Source organism: Pezoporus occidentalis, unplaced genomic scaffold (assembly GCF_034315485.1).
Source record: "Pezoporus occidentalis ecotype Australia unplaced genomic scaffold, CSIRO_AGI_Poc_V1 ctg39, whole genome shotgun sequence".
Taxonomy (NCBI): domain Eukaryota; kingdom Metazoa; phylum Chordata; class Aves; order Psittaciformes; family Psittacidae; genus Pezoporus; species Pezoporus occidentalis.
The window spans coordinates 8,691,203-8,717,276 of NW_026915713.1; the positions used below are offsets into that span (position 1 = coordinate 8,691,203).

Sequence of the window (26,074 nt, forward strand, 5' to 3'; positions counted from 1 at the left end):
GATTCATCTGACAGCAGCACATCTGTAGAAAGCACTTCCTTTCACAGGAGGTTTTTATTTCATTGATTTATTCACAGAAACCAAGTGGAGATGTGGACTTGCAACCAGTTCCATCTCCTCCACTTGTCTGTAAGAAATACTAACATCTATCAGAACTAATGACTATGGCAAGCCTTGCATTTGTGTTGCCATAATGGATGGAATTATGTACATACCGTATTCTCATGTCAGTTATCAGCACCATTTATAGAAGAATATTATTGAAGAGAAAAACATTACTGAAAATGAAAAATGTGGAGGTGAGTTCACAAGAGACCTGTAAACTCCAGGCAAAGCTAAAATAGAAAACCGTTTAGACAAATCTTGAGTTTCGTGGCAGTCAGTCTGGAAAACAGTTCCTACAGGGTAGGTTGCTGAGCCTGTTAGACATGATCACTTGATGCTACAACATGGAATTACTTTTTTTTTTTCATAGAGGACCCAGGCTTTTTCAAGAGTGTTACTTGAAATAAATAGGATTTAACTGTTTAATAAGCAATTGCTAGAGAAGTCTAGCATCACAGAATAGGTTCTGTGAAACTAATGAAACCTGTACCCAGACACGAGCAATTTAAAGGCATTAGGCCTTCAACAGCAACGCAAGTTTTCCGTATTCATGTGACTTTGGGGATATCACCATTGCTAGAGCTTTGCAGAGATGGTTGAACTGCAGGTGTTTTTCCTGCAAGACTGATCACATGGAACTGATGAGGTCTTGTTGGTTGCATCTGCTTAGCACTGACATTCCTAGCCACTAGCTTCTTGTCTAGTTTACTATCCAGATTAGATAGTTGTGTCAACTTAAGAGACAAGCTTCACCTTGAACTCTCCAAGTCAGTCTAAACTTAAGTACCATAGATATAGGCGAGAGTTGTTATTTAAGACCAGTAGAAGAAAAGAGTTATCCTACTTCAGAAGAATTTTAAGTGTTTAATGTTTTTAATGTTTAATGTTGAAGGAAAAAAAAATACAGGTTAGATGAAGACACCAAATCTAAAGTTTTCAGGTGTTCATTTAGGCAAGTATTTTTAGCCTCAGTAACGGCATCATTTTCATTTTGCTTCCTTTAACATCCTGTCTCATTTAACTACTGCTGGGCTCACCACTGAGATGCATTCCCTACAAGGGCAAAGTAAATTTAAAGTAATTTAGGGCAAGCACAAATTAATTCAGAATTAAACTATCTGGTAGCAAAAAGCATGAAGAGTAGAATTGCTGGATCATCACTACAAACAATTTAAGCGAACTTTTATTGAAGCATTAAGTTGTGGTACAGATATTTTTAAATGATCAAAGTCTAACACCACAGAAATTATAAACACCATACTCCCCCCATCCTGATCACCCTAGATAGTTCAATAATCCATTCAACAGCTTTCATTTTTATAGCTGAGGCTTATGCTTCTATCTGTAAATTGTCTACTTCAGTATTACTTGAAAAGGGATCTTCAGTCTTCTTAAAGGACCTCAAGCCAACAAATGTCTGGTCAGTTGGGATAACATTAAAAAAAAAAACAAACAAAAAAACCCCACTGAAATATTGGTCCTCAATATTAACACCAAAAAGCATTAGTGCCATTTACAGCATGTAATCCATAACATTGGTAAAGAACATCAACAATATATTTAAAAAAAAAAAAAAAAATCAAGCTGTTCCAACCACTCGATTTCTAACCAAGTAGACTTTAGTTTAGAAGCACTGGAAAAGTGCTTCATTTATAAATATGGAAGGAAAACAAAAACCCAAAAAACAACCATTGTGTCAAACCAGAGAAAGTCAAAACGTCACTAGGACAAGAGGGGTAAAAAAATAATCTCAATTTTGTAGTTAACATGCTGGTCTCACAGCTGTTAAAATCCCAGTATTTGCAAACATAGCTGAAAGTGTGCCACCTCTTTCAAGCCTGTATTTTAGTCAATACCATTAAAGTGACTTTGAATTATACTTATTCATGCTCTATGAATAGCATTCTACTTCACTTCTGTCCAGGTGTCCCAGACAGTTCTTGTTCTATGCCTTCACTTTAATGCCCTCAAGTCACCATAAGAGGAACCACCTTAGTAGTTAGGAGGAAAAAAAACAGATGAAGTCACAACACTCAAATACAACATAAGTCACATGCACAACAATGTCACAGGACTGTCACAAGATAGAGGCATTAGCTTTGCTTTGAACAACAAAATGAAGTGACACTGGACCAGTTTAGAAGCACTCTTTACAGTCAGAAGTGGTAGGTCACAGGTTTTACCGAGAGTAATCCAAATCAATCAACACATCCAGACTGGCAAATCCCGCTCCTTCATTAGATCTACCTGCCAGCACCCAAAAGCACCAGCCTCTTAGTCTGACATAACTGGTGATTAGGAAAGAAAATGTCTGGTGCCAAAATGAGCCTGCACTTTGCAGAGCTGTCACACAACTACACCAAAGCACTTACAGCCTGACTCAGCATTTCCCCTCTCAAGCCTTGGACCTTCTTCGAATTCTGCCATTGTGTAGTAGTGTGACACTCAGGGATGTGGACAGATAAAGAGGCATTAAGGTAAGACGAAATTTTACCAGCATTAGTACCAAGACCCAAGTTTCTAAAGGTGAAAGACCAGTGCATTAGCCCAGTGCTGCAATACAGCTGAGCAAATTCCTTTAAGCTTTATTAGAGCATGAAAAGTCAGTCTGATTTAAAAATAAATGAGCCACCACTTGTAGTAGCAAAACTATTTGTAAATGTTTTAAGAATTTTCCAAACATGGACATGTTAGTGAGGAATCAGTTTCATTAGAAATCATAAAAGTTTGTCAAAAACTGTTTTAGACTGAAATCATAAGATAAATGAAAAAAGAGTGACGATTTAACAGAGAACTGTCCCCAGTGAGCAGGTGGAGGCTAAAGCCTAATGAGGACGAAAGCCTTGTCTGTGGGGAATTTTTGGTGATACCTGGAGAAAAACTATACTGTGTGCAATTCTACCTGAATCATTTTTACAAGTGTTGTAAAGTTTCATACAGTAAGATTTTTCTACATGCACTTCAATTTCACAGCAAGAGTGGCATAGAGTACCTAAACACAGAAGAGAGCATTCATGCAAGATATCTAACTCCTTGATATAATAATGCATACAATTCAAAATGGTTATACTATGATTACACCTAGGGCTTTCCACAGCTACAAGGTGGTGGGAGTGGAAAGCGTGGCCCCCTGAATCATTAACTAGAAAGCAACCACCACCTTCTATATGGGATTTCTTTTTGCGCTTTTTCTTCATTCTTAATCAACTATGCTGTTGCTGGCGATTTTTTGTGAAACTGGTAAAGACGAAGTTGTAATCACTGAATTGGGCAATCTGGTGATCAAGACGTTTAAACCCTTCAATCTTCTGGGCAGAAGAGAACACTGTACGACATTTAGAGCTCTAAAAAACAAAAGAATGAAAACGTCACTTTTGTAAACTTAGCATTTAGAGATAGTAAATGCATGTATTTTACATGTGGTTCTTGTGATACTCCAGGGAGATCTTACAGCAGCCTTCCAGTGCCTACAGAAAAGCCAGAGAGCGTTTTACAGAGCCATGTAGTGACAGAATAACGGGGCAATGGTTTTAAACTGAGAGTGTAGATTTAGAGATAAGGAAGAAGTTCTTTACTGCATGGGTGGTGAGGCACTGGTACTGGTTGCCCAGAGAAGCTGTGGCTGCCCCACCCCTGGCAGTGTTCAGGCCAGGCTGGACAGGGCTTTGAGCAACCTGGTCTAGTGGAAGGTGCCCCTGCTGATGGCAGGGGGTAGGAACAAGATGATCTTTAAGGTCCCTTCTATCCATAACCAACCTAGGATTCTGTGACTAGCTGGCAACATTACCATAGTACAACTGACAGCTGAAGCCAAATCCAGAAAAATACCAAAGCAAGAAATTATGCCTACACAGAACTGCACAGGAAGTCATTAGAGCACTGAGATTGGGCTGCCCTATATTAGCATTTTCTTAAGTTTCCTGGAGATCAGATTTAGTATATACCAAAGCATTACTGAAGAATATTTCTACTTTCCAAAGAAGCTACCGTGCAAACAGAGATAAACTGTAAACTACTCATGCTCCAGTAAAAAAACCCAAACAAACTCTACCATTGCTTTGTTTGCATCCATGCATTTCAGGGTCTGACCACCTAATGTAAAAAACCTCACCTGATTAACAAAGAGGGTTGTCACAAATTTTCCTGGCTTGAAAACCTCTACAACTTTTCTAATCAGATCATCATAAGAGGTCTGACTTATGTTTGTTTCAAAACTAACATAAGAAAACTCTGGTTCTGGAGTGATGTGAATAGTCCAGTAAGTTCCCTGGAAAGAAAAAAAAATAAATTACCAAATAGTAACTATTTATTTTAACATTCATTATCCCTAAGTGTGAAACTTACATCTGATTTCATCCCATTCATTGAATACCCACAAGGATTGAACATTGTAGCATCAATAACAGAACCTGGTATCAGGTCACGAATTCCACTCATCTGAAATAGAAATTAAAATTACACCATTTAGTTTATTATACACCCTTACATTTGTTTAGATTTAAATCAAAGGCAGGACGAACAATTTAGTTAACAGGACACCAGAAGTCTCCCAGTAACAAGTCAGTCTGATAATGTGTACCACTGTAGATGAACTTGTTTTGCACCCTGTCACTTACCAAGTGACTGACAAGCTGCATGCAAGCTATCAGATACACTGCCTCCCACTGAACCAAGCTGCATACCTCCAAGACGAGGGAACAGCTCAGGATTCTAAAATAGTGTTGTTTAGTTGCTTCTTCAACTAAAATGGAAAATGGAGCTCCTGTTCAACCAGTATCCACAAAGTGAAGGCTGTTACCATTTACGCCAGAGTAACAATATGTTTCTTTAGAATGAAGTACAATCCCAAGCACTTTGATTCTCCACATGGTAGCTGAGCTACAGCCAAATCTCAATAGCAAATACAGTATGAGAACCAAAGCCTAAGATCAAGTCAATGTACTTGTCAGAGAAACCTGTTTATGTCACAGGACCTTCCCATTGGAAAAATGAAGCAAAACCATCAAGTTACACCTAGACCTTAACCCTCCCTGGCCAGATGGCTCCAGAATTTAACCTTAACTCTGACACATAGATTCCCATGGCATTCATTATCTTCAGTTTAAGTCTTACTCCTCCTAATCTCCATCCTTCAGTAGCAGTTACTCAATCGTGGTTTTATTTCTACTTCTCCATTTTCCAGAAGACAAGCTTCCAATCATGCAAAGCACTGCAAGTTGCTCAACAGATTAAAAGCAGGGGCATTGAAAATGTTAAAATTATACTCCCCAAAACATTCTAGATTTAAATTAAATCCCCAAAACAGCAATCTAACATTTTCTACGGCATCTTTTCTACCCCAAAATAAACCTTGTATTGAATGGTGAAATATTTTATTGCCACATTTCCCCCCAAATGCTTAGTTTTCAAGTGAACATACACGAGTGACATCATTTGCAGTAACACCATCTTTCATGTAGAACTGGTCCATAACTACTGGGTCAAGCTCACTCATCAGAATTTCCAGTGTCTGATCAGGCTGATTGGATATCCGACTCTCTGGGAAATCCAGGGTGTACAGGTACCTGCATAAAATACAGATCATGTATGTAATAAATACTAGCAGCACCAAGTTCTACTGTAAGGCCCAAAGATTTCAAAATCTCCACATACATACCAGCAATCAGAATTCATACGCCCCATGCAATAAGCTGCTCCATCTAGACAAGGAAAAAAGTCTCCAGTTAATGCACAACAACTAATCCTTTATGGAAAAGGTTAGCTTAATTTCATATTTAAAGACAGAAGTCTTCTGCAGAACACTAACAGTGCACTGATACAGTCAGCCTCTCCATCAAATAACCAGGCATTTAACTTTAGGAATGTAAAGCCGATAATCAGGAAAACAGGCTCCCCCAGAAGGTGGCCTGGGCACCCTAGTTCAGAGTCTACTACCAGGAAATTCAGATGACAGCTTTGGCTTTGCATGGACAGAAGCCCTGGCACTCTTAAGCATCTATTTAATGATTTTATGACTACCATTTATTTTCAAAATAACTTGGGCAAGTACTACAGCATTTATGTTCCTTGAGAAAACTTCTCTGTCAGTTAAAATTCAGTGTTATTCTTGTAGGCTTTACATTGTATAAAATGTTTAAATTCAGTCTTTCATGAGTGGCTTCCCTGAGAAAAGCTTTCTTTTTTCTTCAGCATATTAGTTGCCTTAAATTACCATCCTACCTTTTTAATGGGGCATTATATAATCCAGTAAGAGCTGGATTCTGCAAACTGACTTACTACACTCCATTTGGAAATCTTCAGACTTCAGCTACGACAAGGTACTGACTGTCAAGTTTTGTAGGATTTAGATTTTGATCTTGGCAAGTTAAGTGTCAGAAATGCAGAAAGTATTTACAGCTTTTGATTGTTATGCAGCCCAAGCCTGTACTGGCTGCAGAACCACAAGGACTGAGGAATGAATGGCCTGGCAGTCTGTATGTGTCACTTCCCACTTCACACCAACACTTCATACAAGCTGCGCAATTTTGCTTAAGTTTCATGAACTTACTTGGGAAAATTTCATTAAGAAACTCTACTTCTTCCTGGAAATTCCTATGTGGGTACTCCTGGTGGGAAGGCTTCATGAAATTCTTACGTGAATAAAAGAAGCTCTGAAAATAAGAAGGAAAAAAAACAAGTGCATCGTCACAGCTACTGAACATACCCATCCACCTTGAATATGAAGATCTAGAAAAACGCAAGCACTTAGCTTTCACAGACCCTAAGCTTTCATTGTCAAAACACTGCTACCTGTATTTCTATTTCAGAGGCATATGGTTATTCCTAGCTTAATTTCTAAGCCTCTGGAAACACCTCCAAATCTGTTTTCCCACAAGAAAATGTCCATTACTTCAGCACCGACAACATAGACATGGAAGTCTTTCACCCTTAAGTAACCTTAACTCAGCACAATAGCACTTGTAAGTTAGCATCCTTTAAGAGGAAAATAGAAGGCCAAATACTACAGCAAAGTAAGCAATCTTAAATTTCAATTTTCCCATTATGGGAAGCATAAATGGCAAAGTTTCAGAATATTTAATAAAATCAGTGAATTTGGAATACTCATAAAAAGCTTTGTACATTCTAAGGAAGATGAAGCATTTTTGACACCTCACCTGAATTGAGTCAAACCCACTGTACTCCCTAGCAAGCTCCAACAGGGGAACCAGTGCTTGCAGTAAGAGGGTGGTACCACACGTCTTCAAAATGAAACGTCTCTTGGAGACAAACATGCTACTCTCACTGTAAAAAAAAAAAGATGTGTTAAGAATATATTAAGTGCTCTACATAAAAGCCAGGAGACACTAGTTAGATCTTGCTTCTCATCCCAACCAAATGCATTACTGTAAGGGAATTCAGCATACAGTACATAAACAAGCTTGGCAAATGGATCAAACCAAGACACTTCAGTTAACATTTGAGAGCTGTTCATGGTTTCCTGGAACAAATACCTGCAGCAGGTGTGATACTGCACAGCAACCACATTTCAAGAAGAGAGGTACTACATGTGTTACATATCCTCAATCTATTCAAGGAATTACAAACATGCTGTGAAGCAGGTACACAACAGACATTCTATTTAACTTCTTAACCCAGACACAGAACAGAGTCAAGCTTGAAATCTGACTTACTTGGGTGAAATAAAGCCTCTGAAAACATGAACTCAAAAAAGGCAAAAGCCCTAATTTCATAAACTGCCTGCACCTTCTCCTGAAAAGTGGTAAATCAGCACCTATCCACAAGAACAGGAAGACTCATAATGAAAGTATAGTCATAGCTATAGGATATGCTTTATACATAAGCTTCAGAAGTGAACTATACAGATACTTAACTACAGTTCCACTGAACTGGAGACAGGCACAGATACTACATCCAGAACATTTACACGTGTGTAACAATATCTTCTCACCAAATAACTGAACAATGGGAATACAAGTCTAGCTTAAACAGAATTCCAAACTGAGTTTAAGAATTTGAAGGTTCTATTTTATCCAGGACATAGTTGTAACAAGTTACATTCATTTCAGAATTTTATTTCAAATATACAAAGCTTGTGGAACCAAGACTTCAGCATAGTTCCTTGGACTAGCTTGCTTAGCACAACCTTGCCCTCAAGACAGTCCTTCAGAGTACAAAAGCTTCAGTTTTTGTAATCTGAAGTAAAGCAGAAAATGTCACTGTGTCTGTGAAGTTCATGTAGAAGAAGTATGAAAGTGTTCTGCAAGATGAAAAACACATGGCAAAAGTAGCATCCTTACAACTAGCTGCTGAACAGCACAAAAACTCCAGGCTTTTGGAGAAGCTACATTTTCACAGATGTCCTTAGCTCAGCTGCAGGAGCTGTTCCCCTTGACTGCACTGTCTGGAGTTAAAGCCAATCTGCTGGTACAGTTTTTACCGATCCAAAAATGACACCCACATGCACTATTTTGCTGAAGCAATCCTAAACCTCTTTAACTGGGGAGACTTACTTATCTCTGGACAAAATTCAGTGATCAAGTGCAGAAATACCATGGCTGTGTCCTTACTCTCTAGCTAAATAAAAAAATACAAAAAAAAAAATACAAAAACTTTGCTCTCATGAGACCTCACTTGGAGGTCTCACCATGTACGGTTCTGGTGTCCCCAACATAAGGACATGGAGCTGTTTGAGCAAGTCCAGAGGAGGACCGCAAGGTTGATCAGGGGGCTTGAGCACTTCCTTTATAAAGACAGGCTGAGAAAGTTGGGGCTGTTCAGCCTGGAGAAGAGAAGGCTGCGTGGAGACCTCACAGCAGCCTTCCAGTATCTGAGGGGTCCTACAAGGATGCTGGGGAAGGTCTCTTCATTAGGGACCATAGTGACAGGACAAGGGGTAATGGGTTCCAAATTAAACGGGAAGTTTAGATTGGATATAAGGAAGAAATTCTTTCCTGTGAGGGTGGTGAGGCACTGGAATGGGTTGCCCAAAGAAGCAGTAAATGCTCCATCTCTGGCAGTGTTCAAAGCCAGGTTGGACGGAGCCTTGGGTGACATGGTTTAGTGTGAGGTGTCCCTGCCCATGGCAGAGGAGCTTGGAATTAGATGATCTTAAGGTCCTTCCCAACCCTAACCATTCTGTGATTCTATGATAACTATGAAAACATTTCCACTACTGAACAGAAGCATGGCAGTACAATGCTTAGCAGACCCCTACAAATTGTAGTCACAAAGAACAGGATCTTCACCCAAGGCTGGATTCTCAGGAAAGTGGATCCCATACAACATCTTTAACTTTTTACCTCTTGGAGACTGAAAGAATAAACTAGTGGCTTACCTGAGTACATAAGCTTCCTGCTTGTCAGTTTTTGTCACACTTATGATCAAACAATGCACATTCTCCAGAAGTTTGTCCCACTCAATCCTATAAAGAAATTATAGAAGAACACAAAAAAAAAACGATTAAATAAACTGAAGCTTTGTGGAACCCTGGGTGAAAAGTATAGCCTGCAGCTCTTGTCTGGAGTTGCTGGATCTGAGAGCATGAAAAGCAAAGACTTTTTATATAGGAACTGTACCACAATACAGTAATATCCAATTCTTGGCTCAAGATCTGTTAGTGTAATCTGCTACACAAGGACAATTGTCCAACTGCAATCCCAAGCACCAAATTAAGCAAATCAGGATAACCTTAAATCCTGCATCCCATATGTATTAAGACAGAATTCATTGTTGTAACTTAAGGCATGCTTTAGGTTGAATGTCCATGTACTTTAATCACAGTAGCCACTGGCAGCTACCAGAGTAATAAATCAGCAAGTTAACACGTTCTGTGTGCCCAGCTTAGAGTCAAGTTCATAGTTTTTTTAGGGCTGGTTTTCAATTAAATTATCTTAATGACCTGAATTCCTCTTTGATCAATCAGCACCACAGAATTCTTTCTCTGTAGAAAATATAGAAGACTTGTAGCATATAGTTTGCAGTACTACACTTACAAGGCAATAAACGGAACTGTTTTCATATAGTGCAAGTTGAAGCTACAGTGCTAGACTTCAGTGTTGTGGTAGGAATTCAGGATTTCAATGCAATTATTTGTTCTACAGGGAATTTTATTTAAAAAAAAAAAAAAATCAAAATCAAAGGGCTCAAATTAAGCCCAAACACTTCCAAGTACTCATGAGGAATGACAGACTTGGGGCGGGGGGGAGGAATAAGTTTGGTTGTCACTAAAGTCTTGTATCTATACCAGATCAGTAGAATCAAACATAGCAGAATTTGCTATAAAGCAGACAGGAACAGATACAGCTTCCTCAACTTGCAAAATTACAGGCTGCCAGCTGCCCTACTTCTCCCCATCCCTCCCTTCCCACAGCATACTCCACCCACAGGTTTGTGATGGCTCTTATGCTCAGACCTGTCATGAGCCAAGAAATTTAGTAACCCAGCTTAAAACAAAGCTGCCCATCAGGGTTGGAACAAATACAGAACCCATTGCAGCTAGTAGCACAAAACTGCTATTTCTTTCATCACCAAGCAAGCTATTAGATTAGCTCAGCTGCCCATGTCACTGTCAGTCTAATCCTTCCTAAGAAGTTAGGTCTCTCTCCCTTTGACACTACAAAAGCACTGTAGCTGTATTTCAGGACAGAGCACTCACTGTCAATTCTATCAGAAGAGTTCCACCAGCAGCCACCATTTTTCCCCTTGGAAAACTGGTCAGTTTACAAAATTGAAGTTTCAGATTCTGCTGTACATACAGGTAAAATATCCATATGTTCTTTGCTTCTCTAAACACCCCAACAAATGTCTTAATTTCTCCCTCACTTAAAGAATGCCTCTTGAAACTAAATTCTGTACCTTCAGTAATACACTTTCAAGGGTAAGAGACTTAAGTATGTTACACTAAACCAGGATATTTGTACAGAAGTCAACCACAATATACTTAAATGAGACTTGCGCTCTGGCCTCCTTTTATTCAAGACTGAAGCTATTAAAAGTGTGTTTAAGAGAATCCTACACATCTTAACATCCCTCAGGATTAAGTGTCAAGCTGAACAAGTTTCTGAACTCAGTGATATAACCAGATACTTCAAATCAAAGTCAGGTTTTCCCTACCCCTCCAGTTAGTGAACCTTGATGAAATACTTTTCTGCAACTACAAACATGGCAGCCCAGACCACTTGAACCTGCATGTCATTAAAAACAAAACAAAACAAAGAAAAAAAAAACACCAAAAAGCCCCAACCAACAACCCCCAAAAACCCCACACAACACCCCACAAAACCAAAAACACAGCCCATTTTTTAATGCTCAGTTGAAGTTCCACACATTCATTCAGCTCTACACTTATGTCACTGACTTGAGTTTAGCTCCGTTTCTGATACTCAAATTTACATGAAAATGCAAGTGTCTTCTCATCTCTGAAAAACCTGGAAAATGCAAAGAGTGAAATAGTTTCTACTACACCTATTTTTAAATGCTCCTAGACAATCATGCTATTTTGCTGAGGACTGAAGGACATCGTTTTCTCTGTAAGCTACAGCACACCTGCATAAGTTGGCCAGCCTTAGTATATTCCCTCTAACATCCTATTATACTCTTCCTATAAACTGAATTAGGTAACACGGCAATTTGTTCAAATCACTCCAGCATCACTAAGGGCGATATTTCATCTGTCATTAAGCGTCTGACATAGCACTTATGGAAGATGAGGCAGAGTTCCCTTACACTGCCTGATGCTGAGCTGCAGTAACCCCATTTGTACATTACTACAAATCTGATTTCGTACTTGTATAAATCAATGGGTATGTAACTATCTAAGCTTTACAAGAGCATACATCTTGGCCTTCACAAGCTTCTTACCTAGTCAGTCAAAACCTTACCATTATGCAGACAAGTGAGAGTCAAGACAGACAAGTCAAGTCAGACAAGTGAGTTGTAGACAAGTATCACTGTAGTGCAGCAGTTCCATCCAGACACCTCAGGAAAATGGCTCATTTAAGTTTCAGTCACATATTAGCAGGGAAAGATGTAACAACTCTGGTGTGCAAGTAGTCCAGCAATGAGGGATCAGTACAGCACACAAACAACAATACAATATTGCATGTTAAGTCCAAAGCCTAAAAAAGTCCCTAGTTAACACTTGTTAGTACTACAGCTGGCATTTAGATACTACAGCTGAAATTTGCAGTTGCCCAAGACTTTGTTTCTTAAAACTTTGCTCAATTCTTTACTATTTCACTACAGAAACCACAGCTAAGCATATGCTACATCTTCATGTGTTGAACCTTTAAAGAAATTAAGGGCAAGTTCATAATTTGATCTATTTAGGAAAAAAAGCCTGCAAGTTGAGGAACATAAAAGACACCAGGCTTGACTCATCAGCAGACATGTAACAGACTAACAACGGGTTGCAGCACCCAGGATGAGACCTGGGAGAAGTTTTGCAGTGATACTGTCCTGTACCTTACATATTTTAAGGTTAAGCACAGAAAATTGCAGAAAGGCCATAAAAATGCTGCATTTGATTTCAATATAATCTATTTAAACAAGATGACCTTAGTATTTGACATTTTCCATTGTTTAAAGCTGAGCTAAGGAAGAACATCTGGGACTACTTTCTATCAAGCAGACAGAGTTCACCAGAACTCTAACTCTTGCATTTCTTCCTTTTCTTTAATCTGTGTAATTGTTACTAGAGACAAGCAATGTCCATCCACACTTACTGTGGATAACAAGAAAATCCACTTTACAAATAGTATTTCAATAGTTATCAGTACATGTATTGCAGCTGATCCTATTTTATTTTAGCAAATGAAAAATATCCTAAAAGTTAGTAATTGGGAAATACTTGATAACTTTACTACTTATTTCATAACTGATTTTAGCTGGCAAGCAAAGCCTCTAACTGAAGAAAGAGCACCAAAGAGACTGTTTCTCAATAAAATGCTATCATGAGCTTCTGCTCTTCAAAATTCCCCTCTCAATGACATTTGGATGTAGTAATGGTTATTACTATGTCCAAATCACTTCCCATAGCCAGACATGAAAACAATCCTGGACACTTTAGAAACTTTTCTCCTATACTAAAGCCAAGCATACTAGAAAATGATGCACAAATCACCTGTAGCTAAATAAGTTCTGTAGCAGATCCGTATCCATTGGAACTCAAACCAAAAATGCATTTGTGACCAACTCCTCACTGTTAGGTAGGCTTATTTCACACTTCATTCCAAAACTGTAAACTTCAAGTAACTGCCACCTACCAAAAGCCAAAACAGTTTCTCCAGCAGACAAAGCGTGCATCTGAAATGTTTGCACGTGCTCAGAGAACACCAAATTAAAATGGAATACATCTACTCAAATGTAGAAAAGCAGTCCATATTTGAATAGTAGAAAGCTGCTTCTTCTATACTTAACCAGCAGAACATGCAAGAGAAAAACAAAGCTCAGCAATCTACTTTACACCTGTGTTGCAATATTTAGTGCCATATTGGCACAGCCTTGTTACCAGAATGCAAATGATTTTCATGCAAACTGCCACCCAAGTATGTCAGTACAGGAAACCTATCAGAACAGAGAAGCATTTTATTTTCAGGAACTATGCTTTGAGCTTTTCATGAAATCAAACCCTCTCTACCAAGTTCAAAACCATCATGTTTGCTCCCTTATTTCATATTTCTGAGAAATAAAGGAGGAATAAGAGATGAATCAAATTTCCCTTGCCAGATGAATGATACTTTAGAGTGGAAGTTACTGGCCTATTCTGAGCCTTTACCTTCAAGGGTAGAACAGGTTCTTAACACAGGAGTCTAGTGTATCAGGCAGTAACACAAAACTGCTGTTTCAGGCCAGCTGGGAAGGCAATAACAGCAATTTAACAAGATAAAGAACTACATCAGTAAGTTCTTCCTATCAGCAATTAACAGCTTCTACAAGCATATCATCCCACCACCCCAGTAACAGTACCTTGCTAAGGCAGCCTGAACAGCATGGGAATGGGAAGAAAAGCTATTCTGCAGTAGGGCAGGAATTCTTAGGAACTAAATCCTACGAAACTCTTGCAGACAGCTCAAGCTGCACACACACTCTAGCGCAGCTTTTCATCAAGACAACTGACAGGTCTATAGTAATCACAGCAATAAGCATTTTCATCTTGTACTTTAGTGTAAGATCTTGTTTTAAAAGCAAGCATTCAACTGCAGAGCAGAGCAACTTTTTATTCCCTCACCTACCAAGTTTTTTAGGAGCCAGATATATCAGTTACCTCCTTAGCAGGCTGCAGTTCAGTAGGCAAATTCCTACCAATGCCACGGTCCAGAGCAGTCAAACTCAATGCCTTGCCTAAACTGACAATGCAGTGAAGACGTAGCCAAGGCATGTGGAAGCTGGTTAAGTATCAGTGTTGGCAGTTGCAATATTAGTTCCATGGATCCTGAAACAGGTAAATAACAGTACAGAGCAACTACACAAAACCCCCAAGCTCTTTAAAGCACCTCCTAGCAGCTCATGTATTTCGTGTAATTCACATGCAGACAACTGCATGTGAATTATTTCCTATGAGAATTACAACCAAGTTTATATATTGCTGTATAAGATGGATTATCTTTAACTATGTCCACACCCTGAGACACAAGGCACTGGCAACTTGATAATTTTACCTCAGCAGTATCTGTGGAGTGCACAAAACCCACACACCCTCTAGATGCTCTGAACATAGATACATAGGAAGACTGCCTGCATCTCCCTTACCTTTAAATTAAGAAACCTTCCAGGGACACACACTTAATCTGGAATTAAAGACAGTCATCTGAATGGAAAATTGCATCCAAAATGTTCCTTAACTAGAAGGTCCTGAGCCAACTACTAAGAAGTTCCCAAAAATTCCAAAACGGCATCAAGATATTTCAGCAATGGCACAAAGATCGTCACAGACAGTCCTTTAAAGTCAGCACACTTCTGTTGCAGGCCTTTTATTATTGCAGTTACAGCAGTATATATGGAATGGCAACTCCATGCTTTACATCCAAAAATATTTAATGGATATCACTGACACTCAAAATGTTTAAGGAAGCATGAGCTCCAATAGGCACATCAGGACTTCCACAAGACTTAGAGACAAGATTCAGGGCAAGTTTGAAAGTCATCTTTTCCACGAGGAACATACTGTAAGGCAGCAAGTATCTACCATAAGTCTCAAATCTTTCTGTCCTCCTGGCTGACTAAACAGCCTTTAGAAAATCCCTTTCAGAAATACACCAGTAGCTACATATTTTAATAGGATGCTTTATGGAGTCTCACTAAGGGACCAAAAATTTTTGACAAAGTGACTAACCAAATTCTTTAGCAGTTTCAGTGGTAAGGTAGGAAAAAAACAAAAAGCTGTCAACAGAAGTCTTAACTTCCTGCAAGCAGTATCACAATCAGTAGTAACAATAGTGAGTGTAAAAGGGTTTGCTTCCTTTGTGTGAAAGCATTATTTAATTACAACTGAGTCACAATCATTTTACCTCTGATTTTGAACTGGTTCACTGAAATCTAGTTTATGAATATCAATTTTGATGATGAGAAGCCTGAATTCTTACATTACATGCTCCAGACTACCTTTCACCTCCACATAAGAAAGTTTAGCAAGCACAATGACAGAAGCCCTTTTCCTGGCACAACCCTGCCATCTTCCCAGGCTCCACACAGAGCAGTGCTACACTATTTTGCTCCAAAGCACTCAGGATTAAGAGCAGAGTAGGGCTCATGGCCCAGTCTCCTTATACATTCACTGTTTGAGACAGCAAACAACACTGCTGTTATTTAGACTGGAGGAAGGGTTAGAGGTGCAGCAGCACTGCAGCACTGAGTTGACTCAGGCTACAGGGTGCAGTACAAAGCAAGTATTTACAGAACTTATCAGATGCTTGACTGTATTGGTGTTTGCAAGTTTTCATGTAGCACAGGATGAGAATCTCATGTCACCGTCACTTCCTTTTGCTCATCACCACACTTTTTTTCTCCAGTTTCCTGCATGTCCACATAATTTAGACATACAGAAAGCACACTAAAGGTCCATAAACAAGCTTAATTTCGGAGTATTCTTCAGGGTTGAATGCTTTAGATACAGACTTTTAACACTTGCATCATTAACTTATGTTTTAAACTTCTGTATGCTCCAGATACACCTTGAGATGGGAAATGCACAGTTGCACACCATCTCAAAGAATACACAGATTATTTTACTGTGGGGATAGCAGAATGGACTACTGACTCACCACAGAATTCCAGGGCTTGTGGCACAATAGTTTTGTGGGCTGTTTTTTTCCTTAATTTTAGCAAACTTTTTTTATATATAGTTCAAGGCTATTATTTAAAATAAACATGCTTTACAAAGCACAGTTGAGAACAAGTACTGAAGTTAAAGCAAATTATTTTGACACCACCAAAACCATTAACTCCATTCCACTTCTGTGCACAAGCAGGGTAGACATCTTTGGGGCCTGCCATTATTTCAACCACAAGAACCTTTAACAGAACTGATTAGCAAATGATACCCCCACCTGAACAGCAAAGCCTATGCTCAATGCTTTTTAAGTTTATAGTTGAGAACTTTACTGAGTGTATTTAAACAGTATAGATCTCTTCTGAAACACTTGACACCTACCCCAACTCTTCTCTAGCAAGCAGGCTTGCCCCCACAGGAGGAAAAAACCCAAACAAGTGAAAAAACACTTAATCGAATCAGTTCTTGAGCTTTTTTCCTTTTTTTTTTTTCCTGGTGATATCCAGCAAAGACTTTAAAATATCCAATTCTTAGCAAGCACAGGCTACATGGTTTGGTTTTGTTGTTTTTTTTTTTTTTTTTAAAGTTTGAACACCAGCTTAGTCATTCAGTAGATGAATGGCTCACATTTCACTACTAAGCAGGTATTACAATACAAAAGGCAAGCTCAACTGGTTTGGAACTTGATTCCAATTTAGCTATTGTTCTACAATTTCAGCTTTGATTTCAAGTTCAACAGAACCAGCTTATTCAATCACCTTTACAGAATTAGCAGAGGGTTATGCTGTCACATTATTTTTTCATTTGCATCTATCAACTATAATAATTTAATTCTGACAGTGTTCCAAAAGAGAACATTCATACAGAGTCACTGATCATTGCTCCTGGACACAGGTTAACGGCCATTTTCAGACATGTCACAGCTTCCTACCAAAAAGTACACAGCCTCAATTAATATCTTGTATTAAGAACCAGTTAACACAGAGGCCTTCAAAGCTTGTTCACCACTCTGAAACTGTGTTAAAGAACACATTTCACAGCTAGCAGTTTGTATGTACTCTGTTAAAGCTTCACAGCCATATCTAAACCATGCAAAAACTGTCACAATACCTGCCTTGCAACTACATTTAATGCTCTTGAGCAGTTTTTGAAGTCAAGTCTGAAGTTCCATAAAGATGAGCCTGAGCTCACAGGCAGAACACCAGAAAGCATGAATGTGTCAACGAGGAAAGCATCTGCAGAATGCCATCTCTAAACTGGATCTGTATATTCAAGCTCCAGCATATAAACACAAAGTCAAACGAGTATTTTTGACATCTTCCACATTTCAAGTAAAACAAGATGAAACCTGAAGTGCCTACATAACTCAGATGAGCATATATTTCAGCTAGAATTTGCAATAGTCTTCTGGGATTGCCTGATCATTGACTGCACAAGCTGTTACCCTGTGATTATCTGCTACACCACTAAATCTCAAAAGAACTGTATAGTCACATCTAATTATTTCCATCTTAAGCACATTATTCAGAAAGGTCTAAAATCAGACATGTGAAAGTTACATGAAAAAATTACCTCAGTACACCAACACGTCAGTGCCAAATGTATTCTTCAGTGCTCCTGGCATAGCAGATGCCTCCGCTACCCATGAGCTAGTGGTGTGTGTATATATACACATGGGGGAAAGGCAGTAGGCACCTGCCTACTGGGAATTCAGATCTTCGGATAGTTAACTCTATACATATGTAAACAGAAAAATTGCTGAGAAACACCAAAGGAAAAGACAAATAGCATATGCTAAGCATCTCCTTTCAAAGGCACACTACTATCATTAACATGTTCCAAACACTGAGTACATCACAGCAAGGCCCCCTCCAAGCTACCTGACCAGACCAGCAAGTAACAGTAACGCACAATCAGATCTGGACACACTGAAAACATCCTCCAGCTCCTATCGGAATCTGAAAAGCTGAGCATTTTACTATGCTGATAGTTAGCTACTGAGGTAAATATAACCTTCAAATTTGCCCTGCACAAGACAAGCCTATGTCTTTCAATTATGTTAATTACATTTACATACCAATCCCGTCACCCCTACAAACCAGTACATAGTTCTGGGTCTGTTCTAGGCTATATAAGCCAACTTTGCTTTGTAGCTTGCAGCTACCATCTTCCTACCCTTTTTGGACACTTCCGCCATAACATACTTTTCTGGAGCTCTACACTTGGGACTCTGAAGTGTTCTAGGCCAGGCTAGACAGCGCTTTGGTCTAGTGCGAGGTGTCCCTGCCCGTGGCGGGAGGGGGCGTCAGTACCAGATGACCTTTAAGGTCCCTTCCGACGCAAACCATTCCGTAATTACTGCAAGTGTTTCCAGACGGCCCCCGTACCGGTGACCCCGTACGGCAAGGACGCCTCAGCCCGGTGTGGCCAGGCAGGGTCCCGAGGAGGAGCCGCCTGCCGGCAGGTGCCTCCGGAGCACAGCTCCGCCGCGGGAGGAGTGCCCCTGCCGGCGCGAGCCGAGCGCGGAACACGTGTGCACGGGAGCCCGCAGGGGCCGCGGCCCTGCCCCGCCCCCCCGAGTGGCGGCAGAAGCGCCAGCGCATTCTTCACATGCCCATTGGGTGACGGGCGCGGGCCCACCCCCTCGCGGCGCTCCGCTCCCATTGGCCCGGCCTTCTCAATGGGGGAACAGGCATCGCGAGCCGGGAGCGGAACCAAGACACTCCGCACAGCCGGTCCCAACGGGCAGCGAATTTCCAAGCCTTGCCTTCCCATCCCAAAGCCGGCCGGGGCGAGGCCCCATCGCGAGGAGACCCACGGCTCAGCCACTACCAGCCGGCTGCCCGGAGCCGCAGCGAGCGCGGGGTCTTGGTGCAGAGGGGTGGGCGCCGCTGCGATGCCCCCGGCCGCCAGCAGCACTGCGACACTCCGCCACCCCCCCCCTCCCCCCGGCAGACACTCCTGCCCTGCGCGGCACACGCCCGGCTCTCTTCTTCCCGCCGCCACATGTTGCCAGCAGGCACCGCACGGGGCTGCACGAGGTGGCGGCACGGAATGGCTTCCACGCCGTCCCCGGCACTGCCATTTCCCCCTCCCAGCCCCCCCGCCGCCGCCCCTGCCGGGGCTATGGAAAGCTCCTTGCCTCTGCGGGAGAGGGGGTGGTCTCTGGAGGGCAGCGGAAGGTGACCCCCTGCCCTCCAGCGGCTGCGGCGACCTTGCGCGGGCGGACAGGAGAGGACGGGGCTGTCACTGAGGGAGGGGCAAGGAAGCCGGCAGCCGCGCAGGGGCCGAACCCGCCGCGCGCGGCCGCCGCCACCACCACCACCGGTTGTGCCGAGCCACCCCGGAACCATCCTCCCGTCAGCGCTGCCGCCAGCCCCCGCCACCTCCACACCCAGCTCCGCACCGCTGCCGCCGCCACGCCCGGGCCGGACCCCGCGTGCGCCGGCCATTCAACGGCCCCTCCCGCCCGCCGGCTGCTAAGGGCAGAGCTGCTACTCCCGCCCCAGCCGTTAACGGACCTGGGTATGGTGCGAAGATCGCCGGACCCCTTGCTCTGGTGCGGCTCCTGCTGCGCGGGCTGCTGCCGGGCGAACCACACCTCCAACAGCTTCTCGGTCCCTTCGAAGAAGTGTGCACCGTTCTCCTTCATGGTGAAACAACTCGGCAACCAACAACCACAGAAATTAACGACAACCAAACTACCGCCCCCGGCCGCTACCGTTTGCCGCTGCTGCACGAGCTGCGCTGCCGCCGCCGGGTCCCAGTCCGTCCCGGGCGGGTTTCACCTTCCAGGGGATTCGCTTAATATTAAAAATAAAAAAAAAAAAAAAAAAAAAACAATAATAAGCAGGATTTTTTTTTTTTAAACCAGCGAGAACCACCCGAGTGCGCGGCGGCGGGTGCGGCGTGAGCGTATGTGAGAGGGTTACAGTCCGAGCGGGGGTGCGGGCGGGCAGGCGATGCGGTTCGGTTCCTTGTAGTCCGTGTGTTCCCCTGTTACAGAGAAGAGCGTTGAGCGAGCGCTAGCTAATGTCGCCGGCCATACTGTGTAAGCGAGGGACTAAGTGCGCATGTAGCCCATTTTATACTCCGCAGGTAACCGCATCACGTAGGATCGCGCTTGCCTATTGGGCTGCCGCCGCTCCGGCCCGCCGTGCCCCGCTTTCCATTGGAGAATCTTGATGCCTGTCGAGGCATATGCCGGTTTCTCTGGCCCCGCCCGCTGCAGCCCGCCTACCCGACCGCCGGGAGCGGGAGAGGGAGCGCGGGCGGCGGCAGGGTTGAGGCAGGGCTGGGGCAGCGCGCGGGGCCGCCGTGTGGCAGGCGCGACGGGGACGGGTCGCCCCCGGGATGCGGAGCTGGGATGCGGGGAGCGATGCGCGGACTGTGGTCGGCAGTGAGCGATCCGTGGGGGTGCGAGGGGGAGCAGGGCTGAACATGGCCGAGAGATGACATGGGAGCAAACCCCGGAACAAGTACCGCGTAGCGAAAAGCGAGCCCGAGAATAAAGCCTCTTCTCGGGCCGAAGCTGTAACGCTCCCCCTGAATCTACTGCCTCTTGCGTTTGCGCTGTCTCTATTGCTAGCTAGTGAAGGGGAGGCTTAACTGACCGCCCAGTCGGAATTCTCATTCCCCCTTCCCTTCCAGGAGCTTTGTGTGTGTGACCGAAAGTAAGAAGTTATAATTTATATGCGTGTAGAAATGCCCGGGGAGGGCATGTGGAGCTATGTGCCACACAGGAGAGGCAGCGTCTGCCGGGTGGAGCGGGTGTGTGTGCGGGTGCAAAGATTTAACTACCGGCAGTATTAGTATTTCTTGTATCTAGAACACATTGTTGCAGACAGCTTTATGGTGTTTTAAAACATTTTTTTTTCATCTATATATATACATCAATGCGCATCAACACTTTATAGTTCAGAATTGCAATACTTCATCGTCCAAGTGAGGAACAGAAAGTACTATCTGCCCCAACGAGCTTACAGTGTAAAGCACGGGACAAGCAGCAGCAGATGGCTGAGGACGGATGAATGAGTCCCTGCTAGGAGACAGTGAGATAGTATCAGAGAGCATAATAGGCAGTGGGCTCTGTCCACTCTGACTCACTGAGTCCTTGAGTCATTCCCAAGGCAGCTGGATGTGAATCATTCCCTAGGTGGCTAGTCGCCACTGCACGCACTCCGAGCAGAGCCTTACAGCTGGCAGAGGAACATGTCCTCCAGTCCTGTGGTTTCACTGGCTTTCATTAACTTGTTACTACCATAAAAAAGGTCTTCCGTTTATTTCTGCCTGCATTCTGCCTCCTTCTTTGTGCCGATACAAGCGCTTGTGAGCTACGTAGTGACTGCATCAGGTTTAATGGGAACTACTTAGTTTTAAGCGTAGTTAGTAGTTTTTAATTGTGATCAGATTAATGTGCATCAGTTTCCCAAACTGATTCACATCCCAGCTACATAAATGCTCATGTTGGTATAAATAAGAATTTATGCTTGGACATGCACAAGAAATTATGGATGGGGAGTGCAGGACCACTTGTTTCAGTAGCCATGATGAATTATAATTGGCTTAAAGTGTTTATGAAACTACAGTTAAGAGTTTGTGGACTCTGTCCAGCCATATTCCCCGTTTTTTGTTGTTTTTTTTTTTAAATATCAGTCGCCCCATCCTTGTCTCTGGATCTGTAACACTTGTTCCTGAGTCCTGTGTCCTGCTGCTTTAATGTTAGTCTCTGGTTTTCACTCAGGTACTCAATCCTGCTTTCTGCTTGCAAGTGATCTGTGTGTCACTGTCAGCCAGATTTCTTTTTCTTGTCTTGGATCCTGTCTTGTATGATATTTCTGACTTCCTGATCTTTGACTGTAGTGGGGTCTCACCACGTGTCTTGGACTATGTGCACACAAACTTCAGCATTTCCTGAAGTCTGACTGTGCTTGTCTGCCCCACTTAACTACTGCTTTCCCTGACTTTTCCAATTCAGGACTTCAACCTCCTCTCACCTGCTATCAGACATCAGCCAGAGCGGGCCTCACCTACCAACTGTTACTGTTGTCTTGTGGTTTTAAGGCACACCAATCATGTTTCTAAGACATTCCAGACAAGGGCAAGACTCAAAAAAATGAAGTCAGTTCTTTTTTATCTCTAGGAAGCGCCTTGGTATGAAGGAGAACCTGTGGAATAGTGTGAAGTACTCATCTGAAAGTTTAACAGGGACAATACAGCCCAGTATCAGCTGACATGAGCAGGGAAATGATCTCAATGTTGAGTAAGATGGAACACTGAAAGAGTTTGAAAACAAAGACAAGTACTTTGTCTGATGTGATAGAAAAGTAGCAGGGTGATGTAGTGTATTTGGAGCCAGAGAGTATGGCTTTGAACACCTAAAAAGAGATTTATATTAATGCTGAAGGCTGCAGGCCTTCCTTCATGAGAGGCTGGGTTGCTGACAACACACAAAACAGGTGGAGGAGGGAAACACTGAAAGCTCCTTTTTGAACTTGACTGACAACTAGACATGAACAAAGCATTGTCTGAGAGACAGGCTGAGGTTTCAGGAAGGACAGAAGGAGATTGTTGTGGATTAGAGTGAGGTTCTGTGAGTCATCGTTGGAAAGATGGTCGCTGAATTCATGTTTACAACTGAGATTATCCAGGGATAAAGGGCAGAAGAGGAGCTGAAGGACTAGCAGGTTTGAAACTGTCCATTCAAAGGGACTGCACTGATTTAACTACAACAGTTTTAAAACTGATTTAATAATATTAATCAGACATTTGAATTTGGATGAAGGAAGGTTTGGGAGGACAGGAAGGCTCAGATATCATCATATGATTGTGAGGCACAGGGCCAAAAATTGTTCATGATCTAGTTCCTTTGTAGTAAATTGTTGGCACAACAGGTACGTTGCCCTATGCGCAGGAGGAAATTCCACATAGAAAAAAAACTGTTGTAACTACATCAGCTCTGTTTGGCATATTTTTATGTTAGGTGTGTGACCAAGCCCAACAGTTGGAGCAGTTCAGAGTTCCTGCATGCCAAAACAGAGCTTTGGGACAGTCAGAAGTGGGATGCAAGCCTGTATGCTGCCAAAGCTGCTCCCCATTTTAATTGCTAAACCAGCTGCGGAACACAGAGCTCATGGAGTTTGCATGAAGCAGTATTTGTTCTTATCCATATTCTTGAACAGGGCAAGCTTGGTGTCAATAAATAATCAAGTCCAGAAAGAAAGATGAGAAAGTATGAATGTTTTATTGTACTGAAAGGACAATGATGAATTCTGTATTCTTATCCAGTCTCTTTACACTTTCCCAGTAGCACAAAGGGGCTGGAGAGTTCTTGAAATTTCTCCCTTGGGAATACTCCTTCTGTAGAGGTTTCCTCACTTTGAACACCTATTTTGAGCTGCTGCAATGATGCATAGGGGGCTGTGGCAGCAAGGTAATCTAGAGCTGCAGACTTATGTGAGAGGCATTGCCAAGAAAAATGAAGATTCAAATATGGAATAAAGCCGCCTTTACCAACCCTCCACCCAATGGGCAGCAAAGAGTCGTGCTTGCTCTTTGTGAAGGGAAACATTTATTGTTAATAGTTATGTAAAGGTTATGTTACGCTAATTCTATGCAACCCCAGTGTGTGATAGTGAGAAGCAGAAACTGTATTGTGCTGCGAGGAGGAGCACTTTTGCTGTCTTCCTCAGTTGTTTTGATGGTTGCTACAAAAAGAACAGAAAAGCAAGTTGCTACAGAGCCAGCGTAGGCACAGATAATGCATGACTTTCAAGGCATTTTTTTCTCTTCTTTCAAACCCAAAAGCACTCATCTCTAATATTGCCAACCTGGCACTGCTCCTCCATTCCCACTCTGATTTACTTGCCCCACTTCTCAGATTTCTGTTTACAAAGAGGACAGCAACTGCAGCCAACTTCACAGTTCAGAGTCAAAAGTTGTGGAACAGAATTTCTCAGCAAATCTGAGCTGTTCTTCTACATGATAGAAATCCTAAATTGTATCATAGTAACAAGCAGCAATGACCTCAAGCTATTTTTAGTTCAAAATAGTCACTGCAGGCACCTCATATGATTATTTTCTACTAAATAAATGAACTTATTGTCTACAACTAGCCAATGTTCTTCTAAATTAAATGAGGAAAGTAAATACAAAGAGTTGTCCTTTTCCGAAAGCCTTTTCAGGATGCCATTATCTGAAAGTTTTCTCTGCAGTTCAGATTTGACTGATACTTTTAAGTGTAGTGCTGCCACACAGTTTATCTCCTGGCAAATGACAATTTCTGACAAAAGAATTGGCAATTAAATAAGTCCTGTAAAATTCTGTGTAAGTTAAATCATGGCAGTAGAAGTAGCATACATTTAATACTTGGACATTTGTATTATGTTTTATTGGAAATATGAAATCACCAAAGCTTCTCAAAGTTTAGCTCTCATATCCAGCAACAAATATTTGGCAAATAGAATAATCACTCAATTACATCTAGAAAAGGTAAGTGAAATAAAAAGGCTAGGAATTTCAATTTTTGCCTAAACTGTAATTGCTGTTAGTTCACGTGTGTTCTGCAGGCCTGGATGTCGCAGTGATGGGCTATGAAAACACCACTGATGGAATGAACTTTGGTGATAGGTGTGAACTTTGCTCCTCTCCGTTCACCTGGCAGCAGACCCATGAGCTCATGTGCTTATTCCTTTCAGGAATGGGGTGGGGAGGATGTGGCCTTTTGGACAGGCTGCATTCATGCTCTTGAGTTCTGCTGTACTTTTGTTCTGAATGATGCTTTTCCACACACTCCTGCCATTATCTAAACTGTCTCTGGTCCCATGTACAGTCATTGTACTCCTTAAAAAACATGGCAATGTATTTCTTACAGATCAATAGGGAAGTGCAGTTTATGTTTGCCAGGATTATCTTCCCTCTGTCTTGATTTCATATTCCACAGCACTACAGTCCTTTCTTTTAATGTCTTTTGTTTATGGGGATGAAGAATCTTTTTTGTCGTTTACTTTTTGTACCTTTCTGGAAGTCTACCTCAGTTGACTTTTGGCAATTTTTACTATATCCTTCCTTTTCTTGATCCCTTAGAGAGCATTTCCTTTGTGCTTAATCATTTTTCCCTTTTTGTAAATGTTCTGGGGTTTGCTTGTGGTTATTTATTCAACTAACTCTCTTTGGTAGAACTTTTCGTGCTTTCTCAAGACACAAAGTCTGCATACTTTTATTCCTTTCACTTAATATATATTATCCTCAATATTTGAATTCCTCAGTCCCTGATTTCACAAGGGAGTTCCTTTGTTTATTAAAGCTTATCCTTTTGAAACTGAGAATATTGTGTACTTTTGGAGTAGAAGATCTTACTATGTTTCCCTAAAACAGTTTTGACCTAATCGAATTGTTTTATCCCTGTGTCCTGGGTTCAGCAGTAGCAGTCATGTTTCTCCTCTGTGGTAGCTGGTGCAGTGCTGTGTTTTGACTTCCAGCCTGGGAACAGTTCTGATAACACTGATGTTTTCGGTTGTTGCTAAGTGATGTTTACCCTGACCAAGGACTTTGTGAGGCTCATGCTCTGCCAGGGAGGAGGGGAAGCTGTGAGGAAGCAGAGACGGGGCGCCTGACCCAGACTAGCCAAAGAGGTATTCCATACCACAGCACGTCATGCCCGGGGTGGGGGGTAACTGGGAGTTACCCGGAAGGACACGGGCT

At 42.1% G+C, this 26,074-nt stretch overlaps 1 protein-coding gene across 1 annotated transcript; it reads right to left on the reverse strand.

Annotated features, from left to right (window-relative positions):
* Nucleotides 1-1,270: 1,270 nt before the first annotated feature.
* On the reverse strand, nt 1,271-20,440 carry AMD1 (adenosylmethionine decarboxylase 1). The gene is made up of 9 exons (XM_062632504.1): nt 19,894-20,440; nt 9,440-9,526; nt 7,260-7,386; nt 6,653-6,755; nt 5,762-5,804; nt 5,525-5,669; nt 4,450-4,542; nt 4,217-4,372; nt 1,271-3,449 (listed from the first exon to the last, which is right to left on the reverse strand). The coding sequence occupies exons 1-9, from the start codon at nt 20,022-20,024 to the stop codon at nt 3,309-3,311; spliced, it is 1,026 nt and encodes a 341-aa protein (XP_062488488.1). The 5' UTR covers nt 20,025-20,440; the 3' UTR covers nt 1,271-3,308.
* Between the last annotated feature and the right edge of the window lie 5,634 nt (nt 20,441-26,074).

Excerpts from the sequence above, each read along its gene's own strand:
- AMD1 (XM_062632504.1), bottom strand. The coding sequence starts at position 20,024 with ATGAAGGAGAACGGTGCACACTTCTTCGAAGGGACCGAGAAGCTGTTG. Across the intron at positions 5,805-6,652 it reads TCTTAATGAAATTTTCCCAA|ATGGAGCAGCTTATTGCATG; the intron begins GTAAGTTCATGA and ends TTCCTTGTCTAG. Across the intron at positions 4,543-5,524 it reads CTGCAAATGATGTCACTCGT|ATGAGTGGAATTCGTGACCT; the intron begins GTATGTTCACTT and ends TTTCTATTTCAG.